This window comes from Sebastes fasciatus, chromosome 19, assembly GCF_043250625.1.
Source record: "Sebastes fasciatus isolate fSebFas1 chromosome 19, fSebFas1.pri, whole genome shotgun sequence".
In the NCBI taxonomy this organism is placed as follows: Eukaryota; Metazoa; Chordata; class Actinopteri; order Perciformes; family Sebastidae; genus Sebastes; species Sebastes fasciatus.
Window position 1 is genome coordinate 3,257,046 of NC_133813.1, and position 14,858 is coordinate 3,271,903.

The 14,858-nt window shown below is 37.5% G+C and overlaps 1 protein-coding gene across 2 annotated transcripts; it reads right to left on the bottom strand.

The window, feature by feature from the left end:
• Positions 1 to 536: 536 nt before the first annotated feature.
• LOC141757519 (pancreatic secretory granule membrane major glycoprotein GP2-like) lies at positions 537 to 13,247 on the bottom strand. Of its 2 annotated transcripts, XM_074618047.1 has the most exons (19): positions 12,215 to 13,247; positions 11,441 to 11,505; positions 10,403 to 10,518; positions 9,391 to 9,621; positions 9,147 to 9,218; positions 8,327 to 8,435; positions 7,371 to 7,500; positions 5,869 to 6,103; positions 5,406 to 5,556; positions 5,187 to 5,277; positions 5,028 to 5,090; positions 4,659 to 4,858; positions 3,968 to 4,102; positions 3,070 to 3,257; positions 2,694 to 2,848; positions 1,937 to 2,182; positions 1,683 to 1,845; positions 916 to 1,026; positions 537 to 703 (listed from the first exon to the last, which is right to left on the bottom strand). In XM_074618047.1, exons 2-18 carry the CDS (start codon positions 11,472 to 11,474, stop codon positions 946 to 948), a joined length of 2,400 nt encoding a protein of 799 aa, XP_074474148.1. In that variant the 5' UTR covers positions 11,475 to 11,505; positions 12,215 to 13,247; the 3' UTR covers positions 537 to 703; positions 916 to 945. The 2 variants fall into 2 exon arrangements, with proteins under 2 accessions (XP_074474148.1, XP_074474149.1); XM_074618048.1 differs by lacking the exons at positions 5,187 to 5,277; positions 5,406 to 5,556; positions 5,869 to 6,103.
• Between the last annotated feature and the right edge of the window lie 1,611 nt (positions 13,248 to 14,858).

Consider the following 14,858-nt stretch of genomic DNA (forward strand, 5'->3'; position numbering starts at 1 on the left):
TACAACAGCATGTCTCGGTGTAATCACAGCCAAAGGTTTAACAGAAAATCTTCATTTGTCATAACTTCAATCTAATGTTAATGCTCACATTCACATCAATATGATCTAAAACAATACGTAGCGACAACATTACGTAACTTAAACGAACATAAACAATAGCACATACACAACAACAGCACACTATGTAATGATACATTGAACCGCTGACACGCTCCCATGAAAACGTAAACACAGAACTGTTCTCCGCCTTTTCATTTTGAAAGAGCAACGGCCAATGAGGAAACTCCAACAGTCGGCCGACCAGTAGTGTGACCTCATCACTCAGTCACAGACTCAGTGACAGACTTTTGCGTTTGTAGGGCTGGTCCTCTGCGGTCCAGCCCTACAAACGCCTAAAATCAATATAACAGCTGATTACTAAGTTTAGAACAGTAGTATATCATTTTAAAATAACCCACATTATACCAGGAAGTAGTGCAAACCGTAAATAAAACCCTCTAAACCTGATTATTTTGTTCTTCATTGCACACATTGAATCAGCACCCCACGGATTCCGCAGAGCTAATATATGCCATCATCTCAGGTGGATCATATGAAGATTATAAATCTGCCAGCGTTGTTTCACAGCAACGATAACTTCAAAACACTCTTTCAAAAGCAGCGAGATTTCAGGCTCCTTGTCGGGACGAAGCTTCGGAATCACCTGAGAAGAGAAGCGGACGAACTGTGATGATTTATACTTCAAATATCTAACAGTCAGATTAACTTTCCTGATCACATTCCTGCTACTGAGAGGATGAACCCCGTGACCTTTCCTCTAGCGCCACCCACAGGACAAACTGTACATCTTTACCTCCAAGAAGAGATCAGTCATTTATAGTCATCAATATAAAAACAAATTAAAATGATACGTACCATGTAATCGATCAAAAAGAGGGGCTGTCTTTAGTTACTCCAGGCCATAGTGATGAGGGCAGATTCTCCAAGTTTAGACTTGGAAGATCTGCGTCTCCTTTTTCCGCAGCTCTGTAACACAGAGAGGACGGTTAGGTGTTAGACTTCAGAGGTCAACGCTTTATATTCAGCTTTAGCCATATAAATGATATTTACATACATAATTCTTTCTTATTTCTAAGATACAGAAATGTATTTTTGAATCATCACATTTTATTTATATATGTTTTGTGTACTTGATAAAAAAAGGTAAATAAATCAATTTTAAAAAAAGCTAAATAAAACTATAATAATAACAAATAAGTAAATCAATAATAATTACATAATTAAACTCGTACATTTATTTATTGCGGTTTTGCGAAACATAATAAAACATGGCAGACAAGACATGACTTAAAAAAGGTAGATAAATAAATAAAAATGAGGTAAATACAAATAATAACATAAATAAATAAATAATAATTACATTAAAGGATTGCCAGACAGCTCGTATCTTAGTCTTTGAATATGTTAAATATAATAATTCCCATAACCAGGTCTGTATTTCTATTTCTGTTTATGTATATAATATATATATATATATATATATATATAATAGCTCCAACAATGCTGCTCACATATCATCAGTGATAATAATCCTTTAATATCACCATGAAAGGAACAAACAGCAATAAGAGTACTTTAAGTTGTACTACTTTTACTGAGGTAAAGGAGTATTTCCTGCTTACCGGAGCACAGGTTTGGCCTTGTGTTGAGCACAGCTCCACTTGGCAGTGCAGGTAGAATTCAGGGCTTTGCCCAGAGAACTCAAACACGTTGAAAGAGAAAGAGTTGGACGTTCCCTCTCCGTTTCCCTCCATGCGCACCATCTTGTCAGCGGGGTTCGGGCATCTGCTCAGAAACAGGAGAACAGATCAGTAGATGACCGTCAGCAGTCGATTCTTACAGCCGCTGACAAAGTCTCAAGAGTTTTTCCTCTCACTTGTTAATGACGAGGTCGTATCGCAGACTACTATTAGGTGACACCTGGCTGGTTGCCCAGCAGGAGTCGGTCACTACGGCGACCATGTCGTCGTCCAGCTCCTCCTCCTTCAGCTCCAGCCAGACCGTCTGGTTCAGTTGGATCTCAGTGTTCGGCTTGATAAGCTGCGTGAGGCTGGGGTCGGTGTAGGCGCTCATTATCAGAGTGTAATTCCAAACTCCAGATTGAATCTTCTGCACCACAGAGCTGGAGAACACACACACACACACACACACACACAAACACACACTTCAGCTGTCTTGAGCTTTGACCACAACAAGCTGCTGCACATTGACAACAAGGCAAAAGTGAGCATGGCTCACTGCTTGACCCCTACTAAAGTAGGCCCAAAGGTTTAGCCCTTTTGGAACTAATGGAATTAGTCTATTGAGCACAATCTAGCTAGTTATTAGCTCACCTTCCTCAGGATAAAGTCAGTGGAAGACAAATATGGTCTGTCTCTGTTGATCCTAAGTGAAATAGTTTTAGAGTTCCTCTCCGGAAACGAAATTGAAGTCGAAAAAAATCATACTTTTTGGGCCAAAATTTCCAAAATGTTGGGCACCCTGGACTTCTAACCCCCAAAAGGCACAACTACACCACACCGTCAACCATCACACCCAATTTGAAGTTGCTAAGTTAAACAGTTTCCGAGTTCTGCTTGTACTACGTCGTAGTCAGGTACCAGGTAACGCTCAGCCGGCCCATTCACACACACCTGTCATTGATCCTGAAGGACACATTCCTGATGTCTGGCATCTGGTAGAGGCAGGAGAAGTCAATCTCTACTTGGTCGTGGCGGGTGATGACGCCGTTCAAGGTGCTGTTCCTCACCATGATGGTGTTCTTGCAGAGGATTTGGCTGTTGTTCGTCTAGAATGTGAAGAAAACCTAATGAGATTATTTTTTACATTCACCTGACAGAGAACAAAGTGCTTTCACAGCTCTCGTTGAGGTTTAGAGTCCATATCTTTATCATCCAGTTCATAAATCACATGTGTCTTTCTATCGTAAATAAATCAAACTAGTGGAAATGTCCTTCCAGTATTTAAAGGTACTGTATGTAATAATATACATGTGTTAATTGCACCCACCATAACCTCCGTCCCACAGTTGTTGCTGCTGTTAAAGCTGAAACTTATCATGTGGGTCTCGTTGTCCATGTCACCTGCGCAGCTCGGGTCCTTGAGGTGCAGGACGGAGTAGTCGATGCCTTTGTCCAGCAGCAGACATCCAGCCAGAGTCACAGTGGCAGAGTTCTGCATGCAGACTGCCGGTTCGCCTGAACACCAAAAAATATCACCACTTCAATATGGATTTAATTGCAGTTGATATTCAATTAGTAATAGCTAGAATTGATTTTATTCTGAGTTATTATGGAGGCAGAAACATGTCCCCAGTTTCATGTTTTTCTGGTTAAGTGACATTAAACTGAAGAAGAATGAGCGGGCTGTGCCTCTGCCAGATGTTTTGCAAAACTAAAATAAATAATTATTATTAATATTCTTTATTTGTTGAACTGTGACCCCTTCCAGTAGTAAAGATAAGTATCAAACAACTTTATATTAGCTACTGTATATCCCTCCCACCCCACAATCCCAACATCTAAAAAATAAGAAGAACAAGAAGAAAACAATTTCAAATTAAATCAAAAAATAAATCAAAAAATTCAATTTAAAAATATAATAATATTATTATTATATAATAATAATAGTTATACCTTTGATCAATTTGCATCTTTTAGGTGTATCAGCAGGTGTTTTTTGAGTCACAAGCTCTTCTGTTCTCAGTTACTTAAACAAAAATTGGTTTCAGAATATCTACTTTGAAAAACAAAAAGATATTTTCATAACAGGAATATTTCTATGCAGTGATAAAAATAAAATAAAATAAAATAAAATAAAACAAAAAAAAATCATCCTGGTGATCTGAACCAACTCTCGCTCTAAAGAAACATCACAACCTTTCAGGAGGGTTTTTCATGCACTGTACCTAAAGCGTGTTTTGGTTTGTACTTGGAGGCAAACATGGCCCGACACAAGCAGGCGGATCCACCGTTGTGCTCTCCACAGAACTCATGTCGGCTGCAGTCCAGGCCGTGACAGGAGCCCGGCAGGAGTCCACCAGCTACAGACAGACGAGGAATGACAGGAAAATAACATTTGAAAAAGAGGTATTGTTTGTTTTGTGATGTACTTTACTGGACAGAAGAAAGTCCTAAAAACTCCACAGGAACATTTACTTATTTATCTGCTTCTTTCTACTCGACTTACTTGCACTTTTATTCTACTGCATTTAGATTTAGTATATTTAAATATACTACACAATAATAAAACAGACACGAGGAGTAAAACATAGATACAAATATAATAGATCAAATAAACATTTAAAATGAACATTAAACTGCTGGTTACATGTAATGCATTCTTTCTTTTGCCTTCATTCTGCACTGTGAATACTACTTTTATTATTTGTACTTTAAGTACATTTTGCTGATCATACACAGTAGTAAATTATTATTGTTTCTTAAGTTACTTATACTTTAAAAAAAAAGTCAACTAAATTTGTATTATAACATATATATTGTGCTATACTTATACTGTACATGCATTTTGGCTTTATGAGCTCCAGCATTCAAATTGAAGGTTGTGTTTTTAATAATAAAAGTCAAACTGAATCTTACAGCAGCCAACCGTTGACCTCCAGTCCTTCAGTGTGACGTCCTTCAGACTGCAGGCCTTGGCATAAGCCTCCAACAACTGGCAGTTGAGACCGTCCACCGCCGGGTAATTGCACAAAGTGTTTGTGCAGGCGGTTATGTACAGCTCTGGGTCAATGCGGTCGTGACAAGCAGTGAAAGGTGCCTGCCTCATGAGATTACAGCTGTTCCAGCCATGCAGAGAGGAAGAATGAGAGTCAATTAGCAGTTTTCTGAACAGTATTTAGTGTGATTAGCTTCCAGAATCATCCCTGCTCATATGACAGTGTCATGGCACCACAGAGATGTATGATAAAGATGACTTGTTTAGTGTTTTGATGGGTCAGTTCTTACTGTTCAGTTGAGCGGTTGCAGTTGATCGAACTGTCAATGGTGTCGTTGTGCTGAATCCCGCATCTAGGGGGTGACACATAGCACATTACATGTGAAACCTGTACAACATTAATAAACAGGTAATATCAGTCAGTGCATCAAGTTAAGATGAAATCGTACTCAGGGAAAGTGGTCTTCTCTGCACTCAGAGTGGTGGTTAGGCTGGAATTTGTGGGGTTGCCACACAAGCCGTTTACATCTTCAGCAAATCCTGGTTGATGTCAGGAGAAAGACAAATCAATGAACTTTCAACCTAATAAGCACAGCTGTCATTCTTAAATTCAACTTTGAAAAAGGCAAATAGTAATTTATATACATCAAATATTTTGTTTTCTGTACCTGACACATGTGCGGTGGTGCCATCAAAAAAGAGTATCATGTTGGAGTTAGGCAACTTGGCAGTAATTCCAGTGTGGTCCTTGGAGAGCTCCACACCCTGAATCCACTGAGTCGTGGCGTTGAGCTCTATGTATTTGCCAGTACGCCCATCCTACATCACAGCAGATAGGCAAAGTAAAGGAAACACTTGCTCAAACATCACATATAAAAAACACACATACATGTGCTTTGCATGTGTGCTTGTTCCCACTTGGACTGTACATCTTGTGATGTTTATTGATATCTTTATTTTCAAATGATGAAGATGTAACTCTGTACAGTTTGGTACTTGATAATGTTGCTTTCTGAGAATGTCTGAATGCATTGTTTTGTGGAGCTAAATGTTTCGTTTGTGAGGCACAATAAACATTTACTATTCAAAAGTTATGTTATTATTGCTTTTAGGTGGATTGTGGCAGCTTACCAAAAGTCTTCCATCTGGTACCAGAAACAGTTCTGTATTCCCCGACTTTATTAGACATTTTTTCAAAAATGCCACATCTTTACGCCTTCGCTCCGAGAAACCCGCTGCGATTTCCAAACCCCCGTTTCCCATCAGGAGGTAATCACACCGATCCGGGATAGAGTGGACTCTGCCGAAGAAATCGATGACAGTGGAGCCGGTCACAGTGCACACGAGAGGGGTTTTTGCAACGCACCTGATGGAGATGGAAAGGAACAGATATCTTTTTATTTCTGAAAGCAAAATCCAAACACCACAAAGACATTTCCAAATTCATATCAATCTGATGAAAATGTAATCCTTATTTGAAACTTAAAGGGGTACTCCACCGATTTTACACATAAAGGTCAGTTTACTGGTAAAGGGGAGTAGCACTCAACCTGTGAAAACATAAAGTCTATAATTATATCGCTCCAATAACGCTAAGGTAATAAATATCTTGAGCGTTCAAGTTGGGGGTGTCGCAATATACGCCCCACACACAAATGAGCGTCATTCATTTTCCAAAAAAACAAGACGCACAATAAACAAAGTTAAGAATTAATTTCACTGATTACATCATCATCATCATTATTATTATTATTATAATCAGGATTTTTAAAATGTTCTATGATATTAGCTATAATATCGTTATCGTGAATTCTAATCGTGTAGTGTAGTATTTGACGGACAACCTGACAACCTTATAAAGTGGGGCTATGCAGTGCTATTGCGTTGCATTATGGGAAATGTAGGATCCAGCGATTTTTAAGTTTGACTCAACTCAGGAAAGTCAGGATATCTCGGCCTCTGCTGCTTCGATTTTTACCACTTTTTTTTATCTGTCTTGTGCAAGTCCCCCTACTTTAATGATGTTCAATACTACAATACTGCTGGAGCACCTCTTTGATGACTTCAATGTCTCTAAAGTGCACACAATAAGTGACAAGGACAATCTGTATCTCTTAACTTTAAGAATATATCATAATAAAGGCCTATGTGGGCACAAAGGCGAATGTTGTTACTATAACAAACCTAACCATACATACATATTCATACAAACAATCTTAAAAATCACTCAGTGACCCTCACATTAAAGAAAAACTGCACAACTTCACACACATTTTGAGGTGCTTATTGGATAAAAAAGGCTGCACTGCAACCTCAGTCCAAGGGTTTACTGCTTGTATTTATTATTATTAATATTATTATTACTATTATTAAAAGACTTTTCTGCTGCAGCGATTTTTTTTTAAATTTTCCATCGTGATCAAAACAAAAATAATGGATAGATCAATAATGAATGTAATCGTTAGTTGCAGCCCTGATCCGAATAATATCAGAACTTTCTTTGTTTTGTGTCACGTTCATAGGCCGTTTGTCTGAATACAAGTCGCTTTCAATCCACATGGTACACTTGGTTTAAACCAGTCGGTCAAACCTTTATTCAAACTTTATTCCAAATATAAAGTGAACATATTTACTTGACGTTGTCCTGGCAAACCTCCTTGGCTCCACATGAACTGACAGTACTGGCGACTGCATGTTTATCACAGACTTCTTTGAGGCAGGTTCCTGGGTTTAACTTCTCTGAATCGGCTGCCAAAGTGACATCTGGGAGGTGATAGGAAATGAGTTTAATATTAAACTTCACCAACTAGTGTGCAGAATTCAACAGAATGAATTAACAGCAATTTTACAATATCAAACATTTGTTTAGAGCGAGGGTGCCCAAACTTTTCCCTTGGAGGGCCAAAACTGGAACTCAATAGTGAGCCACGGGCCAAAATTAAACACCTATTGTATGGTATTGTTAAGATGCAAAATGGTACTAGGATCCCAAGTTCCCTTAATTAAATATGTTTTAGATAGTTAGCCCCTTAAAACCCACCTGCTGAATACAATTGGGGTCATTTATGCAATTTATGCATTTCCAAGACTGGTTAGGGACCCCAGTATGTAGAAATATTAAAATACACAATTATAGAATAGGCAAAAATAACACATGTATACTGCATTCAAGGAACTGCATGTTTTACCCATAGAACCCATTTACAGTCACATATCTTGAGGTCAGAGGTCAAGAGACCCCTTTGAATATGGCCATGCCAGTTTCAAATTTAGCCCGACTTTAGAGTGTTAGCCTCCTTCCTGACAAGCTAATATGACATGATATGGTACTAATGGAGTCCTTAGGTTTTCTACTTTCATATGATGCCACTATCTTCTAACCATAAACCCGAGCCTGGCACGGCCTCCAAAAGACAGTAAAGTCGGTTGGGTCTTTTAATAAAAACATTTTTTTGCCAACATCTGGCGGGCCAAATCAAACCTGATGGCGGGCCAACTTTGGCCCGCGGGCCCCACTTTGGACAGCCCTGGTTTAGAGGATCCCTGAAGAGCCCCAGTCCCTTCTATGGGAACCACCGGATTTGCCTACCTGAGAGTCTGCATCCGCTCAAGTCCATGAAAAATTCGCTTCCATTCAATACAGCTTTAGAAATTGCCCATGAATCCACAGCTGAGTCATTGACCATTGCACTCATGCTCTAGAAAAAGGATTAGACAAAAATCAAGGTTAATATTGAGTGAACAGTGTATGGACTTGAATCCCCCTTTTTATATATATTCCTCCAATTTCAGGATGTCGTCCATTAATGAATGAATTAATGAATTAATATTGTATATCCTTCTCGCTCGTATGAATGTGGTTTCAGGGCATTGCTGTGAAAGAGCTTACTACTCAGTCAATCTTCCCTGAATAAACAATGATTGATGATGAATTCCTGATAACGGCATTATCCCTTACATGTATTATAAATGAGTAACTGTTTCAAACTAAATTCCTTATTGCTAATCATTTCTCAGGATGCCCCAGTTTGTACCTCTCATATACAGTATTATATTTGATTCAAGTCGCGGATAGGAGCATTTTCCAAAATATCACAAAAAATCACAAATGGTTTCTTTGTCCCGCTGCAGATGTAATTCTTTAAATCAAGATGGTTGGAAGAGACTTTGAGGATTCTTGTTAAACGACCTTCTGGCTCACAGACTCAACTGTAATGGTACATGTAATGGAGAGGAATAAGTGTCTCTACGCTCAGGGACGAGATGCTTCTGAAACTTCTGAAATCACAGCCTGAGGTCAGGATCAAGTTAACTTGCCATACAGCAGATAGGTTTGAGGACATACTTTGCCACAGTAAACAGACTCAGGCTCATCTCTGATACCAAAGTTACATCTTACATATACTTACAAAATGATCGGAAATCATCAAAACGGCACCAGCAGCTGTTTGTGCCCCAAAGTTGAACAGCTTTAACTCCGCCTGAAAGCATAAACAGACGAGGGACAGTGAATATTAGGAAATGGCTTCCAAAATATTTAAGAAATAAAACCTTGATTTGAAGTTCCCTTTGCACCACAACGTCTTTGAAATGATTTGTACAAAAGGCTGAACAGTCAATCAATGTAAGAACACGGAACTGATGATGACTCACATAGTCTCCATCTGGTCCGTTGGTCTTCAGTGCAATATGGCATTGTGAAGAGGACACCAACTGTGGCAGCTCGGAACCTTTAATAATATCTGACCTGTCCGTAGAGGTAGTTTTTATCCCCCAACCAACTTTGGTTGCATTGCCGTTATCACCCATGGAAAGACAGGCTGTTGCGTTTTCAGCTGCGTCATTTTTTAAACAAACTGAAAGAACTGAATCTTGGATCAACAGCTGCAAAAACAGAGAGGCACCATACATGAAGCGACAACAATATTATCAAGTATTTATCAAGTATAATATTATCAATATTTAAGGACAGGCTTTGACTCAAAAACAGCATCATTTCATCTCATAAAACTGTCATTTATTGCACCATTTTAAACTATAAGTTTTACTTTATTACTCCAAAATACAATTATTTCAAGTCAATAATGATATCAAAATATTTTTCTCATTTTGGTGCAACACTTTTTAGTCCAACAAGTCCTGAGCAGTTTTGCATTAAAGAGAAGAAATTGAAGTTAACAGAGGACTGGGGGTGGGTAACATTTTGTTTAGTTACTAGTTACTTTTGCAAACTCAGATTAATAATCACAATATAATCAAAAAGTAAATGATGATGTAATATTATAGGTTAAGATAAGATGAAACATTTCTGATCCTCTGGGACAAATTCACAAGATACCCTGTTGCATATAAAGTCATTCAAATAACTATAAGTGATCAACACATTAATGCATCAAAAATTATAATCCAATAATATCAGATATATTATTCTGAAATGGGCCATTCTGCATCATGAGTACGTTTACTTTGGGTACTTTAAGTATGTTTTGATGCTAATATGTTTGTATTTCAGTAGAATTGTCATCTAGCTCTCAGCAAGAAATGAAATCTGTATGCGATATCTTCGCTAACAGACAGTCATCAGCAGTCAAACGGTCTGTCTGTCAGATAATAACAGTAGAGGGAAAGACAAGATGTTTCTCAAACATGATTTCATTTGACTTACATCCAGCATTGAGTATGTGCGTCCATAGAAGGTGATGGGACACATGCTGATGTTCACATGTCCAGTGACAATGTTTTGTGGGTCAGACAGATTGAGGTCAACCTGGCTGGCAGCAACTACAGCTTGGATTTGAAGGAAAAGAAATAACATACATGAATCTATCAACATCAGCTATATACTGTTCATTCCCTCTGAATTAAAAGTCCCATATTGTGCTTATTTTCAGGTACATGTATTTTATATTTTCTGCTAGAACATGTTTACATGCTGTAATGTTCAAAAAACCTGTTAAGTTCTTCATATAGTCTGTCTGAATATTCCTGTATTTACCCTCTGTCTGAAACCGTTTTAGTGCATTTCAACGGAAACTGCAATGGAATTGCGTCGCTAGGCAACAGTCTGGGTTCATGTTTACTTCCTGTCAGCTGATGTCATTCACATACACTGCAGCAAGAAATAAACTGGGACACATTAAGAATGTTTTCGTGGAAAACTGTGAAATGGTCTAAATATTGTATATTTGTGACATCACAAATGGACATAAATCCTGACAAATTGTTTCAAAGGCTCAGTTTCTGAATACGGGCTGTGAGTATTTCTCTGTATATTGAGCGTTTTGATACTTTAACAATATTTATATAGCACTTAAACCTGCTTTATAATAAATAGAAGACATGGAAATCTCACTTATTACAATATGGGACCTTTAAAATGACATTCATCAATGCAATGAATTCTGAGTGTAAAATAATTGATTTATTATTAATTTATTTTGATTTCATGGATGAGCACATGTTTTAAAAGTGTTCATCATTCATGAAATGTTTCTATTGGAAATTTGCACAACGTCAAATCTGGGTTAAAAGCTAGTAAAAAGAAGTAAAAAAAAAAAGCTGCCATTACTGCGAGGATATTAGACGCACGCAGTGACACTGTAATGTATACCAAGAGGATTTTACTTTTAAATTGATTTCATCAAATGCCTTTAAAATAAAGGTTATATTCTTAATCACTGAAAAGTGTTCAATGGCTGCTTACCTGCCAGCAGGAGGAGCAATGCACCTTGCTTCATGATGGAGCCCCTGCAGTAAACTGTCAGAGAGCTGTGAGACAGAAAACACCTTATTTAATCCCTTCATTCACACTCAATTCAATACCATACCAATATACATTAGAAGGGATTCATGATTTCATTATTTCAATGCCTTTCTTGCATGCTGCATAGGGTTATTAAAAGGTTCATCTAAAATCCATTAAATGGACCCTGATGCAAAGTAGTGTTGGAAATAAATTATTATTCAGTGTTACGTTTAACATCCAATGAAAACATTTTGCATCTGTGTGTGTCAAACTTAAAGGCAATGATGAAACTGAAAAGTGGTGGATGTCATAAGGAACTTTAGTTCTAAAATATAACCAGAATAAATCATCAAATGAAGAGAAACTAAATAAACCAGAACAACATGAAAGCAGTGTAAATAATAAGCCTACACAGGCAGAAAGGTTTTAAATGTGGAACAGACCCTTTGGTGCAGAATAAAGAATTGAAAGATCAGAAATAATCTGTGGAGGGCTTTGAAAGTAACCAAAGGAATCTTAAATGATAAAAATGAACATTTCCAAATCATTTTAATAAGCAGTGCAGTTCTTTTCTTTGTTTTCCTGAAGTCACTGCATACTCAAAATGAATTTTCTTGTCCATATACTGAGTAACCGTGATGCATCTTGATCATTTAAAGCAGCAGTCATCCTAGTTAGTGCATAAGCATCGTAGCCAGGCGGAGAGAGGGAGAGCGTGCAGCGTTGTCTTACCGTCTGGAGGTCGGGTGGAGCAGCAGGGAGATGTAGCTCTGCAGATGGAGGTCGGTGATGAAACCCTCTGGGATGTTTCAGCTCTCGGTGGCTGATGTGTCTGCTGTGTGTCTCTCTCTGTCTCCTTTTTATATAGGTCCTGTTCATCACGCCCCTGAATACTATGTAAGTTTTACATTCTTGAAACATTTTGACTCCCCAAACTGGCATTGTGTGACCTCAAGCACTCCCCTGAGTGACCGCACCTTTCTTAGTAATTATTCACAAAAGAATGCACTTAGTGAATTTCACAACCTTTGAGAAGTTTAACATCTTTCCAGCAATTTGTTTGATGTTTCTTTATGATGAATGTGTTTCAGCATGAATACAATTTATTTTGGAAAATAAATCCATATCCATATATCTACTAACCCCCTGAAACCCGCGATCCCGACTGATATTACTGTCTTTCAGAGGCTGTAGCAGGTTGAAGGTATAGATATCACATGAAACTAGAAAACCTAAAGAATCCATTGGCACCAACCATGTCATCATTGTCAGGAAGGAGGTTAAATAACGCTCCAAAGTTACGCTGAATTTTGGCAAGGAAAAACTGGCTTGGCCATTTTCAAAGGGGTCCCTTGACCTCTGACCTCCAGATCAGTGAATGTAAATGGGTTCTATGGGTACCCACGAGTCTCCCCTTTACAGACATGTCCACTTTATGATAATCACATGCAGTCTGCAAGCATAGTATAAAATGACCTCTAGGATAATCACAGCCTCATGAAACTGTAAACCTGTGTTATTTACTGGTTTTGATGCTTTAGCGCATTATTCACACTCTACAGTTAATGTTGAACCCATGAAGTCAGAACGGTTAGGGACATGGTTTGATTTGAGTAAAACCTGATTTCTATTGAGCTGCAGGTTCCTCAGCATTCTGTTCTAATGATAAGAATTTATGGATTTTCTCATCGTTTCAATAATGATTCTTTCATCTCCTATTCCTAATAAATCATTCCTAAAAGCATATCAATATGTCATTTGATCTCCCGTTACATTCATGCAGTCAAAACTGCAGCTACAAACTAATCAAATGTTACTGAGAGATCTAATCGACATCATGAGCATCAGAGTTTGGGTGTGTCCCATTCTCCCCAATGGAAAATGAAGCTGTAAAGACAAACCTGTGTTATTTACTGGTTTTGACGCTTTAGGGAATCATTAGCAAGTTACTCAGCATTCTGTCCTCATGACACTTTTAACCTGAGAGCTTCAGGTGCTTTTGACCAGTTTGTGACAAATGACACATTCCTTCCAAAAAGCTTCTATGCAAATCAGAAGGTTGTTTTCAGAACATTCTTTGATTTATGATCATTTTTAAATAACTTTAAAACTATTTTTATCATTTCCTACAAATATACATGCTGTATGTTTTCTTTATAAGATACAATATATAAAAATGAGCCCAAAAAAGAAGCTCCTCATTCTAAATCTAAATTTTGCCTCAAGATTAAGCAGTTATTGTTTTTAATTACATGAACAAGAACGATGGCTGCACATCTGAGCTCCCTTATCAGTGAGTATCACTGTACATTTTGCACTTTATTAGCTGACAGAAAGTTTTTATTAGCTTCCTTTCATTTCAGAATTTTTTAAGGATTTGTAAATTCTGAAAGTAATTACATTTAGAAAGAGACTTTAAGGGACTGAATAATAATTCCTACTTTGTTGTACATCTGAACACGTTTGAACCAGTTTGTCAGTAACTCACTTTGTCTTCAGTTTGTCTCTGTCCACAGGAGCTGAGTCTCTCTCCTGGTAGCAGACACAGACACAAGGTACACGGATATTGTCGGTCTACAACACAGTGTTGTTCATACTCGATTATTATTACAATTACTATTGTCATAACATGTACACACATGACATTTGAGCTCTGCATTCAACCCATCCTGAGCATTTTTAGGAGCAGTGAGCTGCTCTTAAGTGCTCGGGGAGCAATTTGCACTTTAAGATGTTTAGTGTCAAATTAACAGTACCTTACCTGTAACAATTATCCTGTAGTTGCTGTAGACCAAGGTAAAATTACCATAAAACTAACTACAGTCATTTTTAGCATACTGCAAAATGAAGTACAGTTGTATCGTGTTATTCTGTACCATGCTGATTATTTTTTGGCATACTGTATAATGAAATGTTGCGGTAATTTATTTTACAGTGCTACTGTAAAACCTACATGCTACTGTATTTATTAAAATAAAATATTGTGCAATTTGAACAATACAGTAGGCTAATATTAATACAACAATAGAAACAGATCTGTTCTAAATAAAGCCAGTAACATTAACAATAACATTAACAATAATGTACATTATTGTGATATCATGAGAATAAAGTTTGAAGTTTACGCGAAAAAAGTCATAAGTCTACGAGAAAACAAGTCGGAATATTATGAGAATAAAGTCATAGGTTTACGAGAGAAAAGTAGTAATATTATGAGAATAAAGTCATAAGTATACGAGAAAAGAAAGTTGTATTATTATGAGAATAAAGTCATGTTTACGAGAAAAAAGCCGTAATATTATCAGAATAAAGTCATAAGTTTACGAGAAAAAAATTCGTAATATTATGAGAATAAGTCATAAGTTTACGAGAAAAA

Excerpts from the sequence above, each read along its gene's own strand:
- LOC141757519 (XM_074618047.1), bottom strand. The coding sequence starts at position 11,474 with ATGAAGCAAGGTGCATTGCTCCTCCTGCTGGCAG. Across the intron at positions 10,519-11,440 it reads ATTGCTCCTCCTGCTGGCAG|TTGCTGCCAGCCAGGTTGAC; the intron begins GTAAGCAGCCAT and ends TCCAAGCTGTAG. Across the intron at positions 6,104-7,370 it reads GTTTGCCAGGACAACGTCAA|GTGCGTTGCAAAAACCCCTC; the intron begins GTAAATATGTTC and ends CATCTCCATCAG.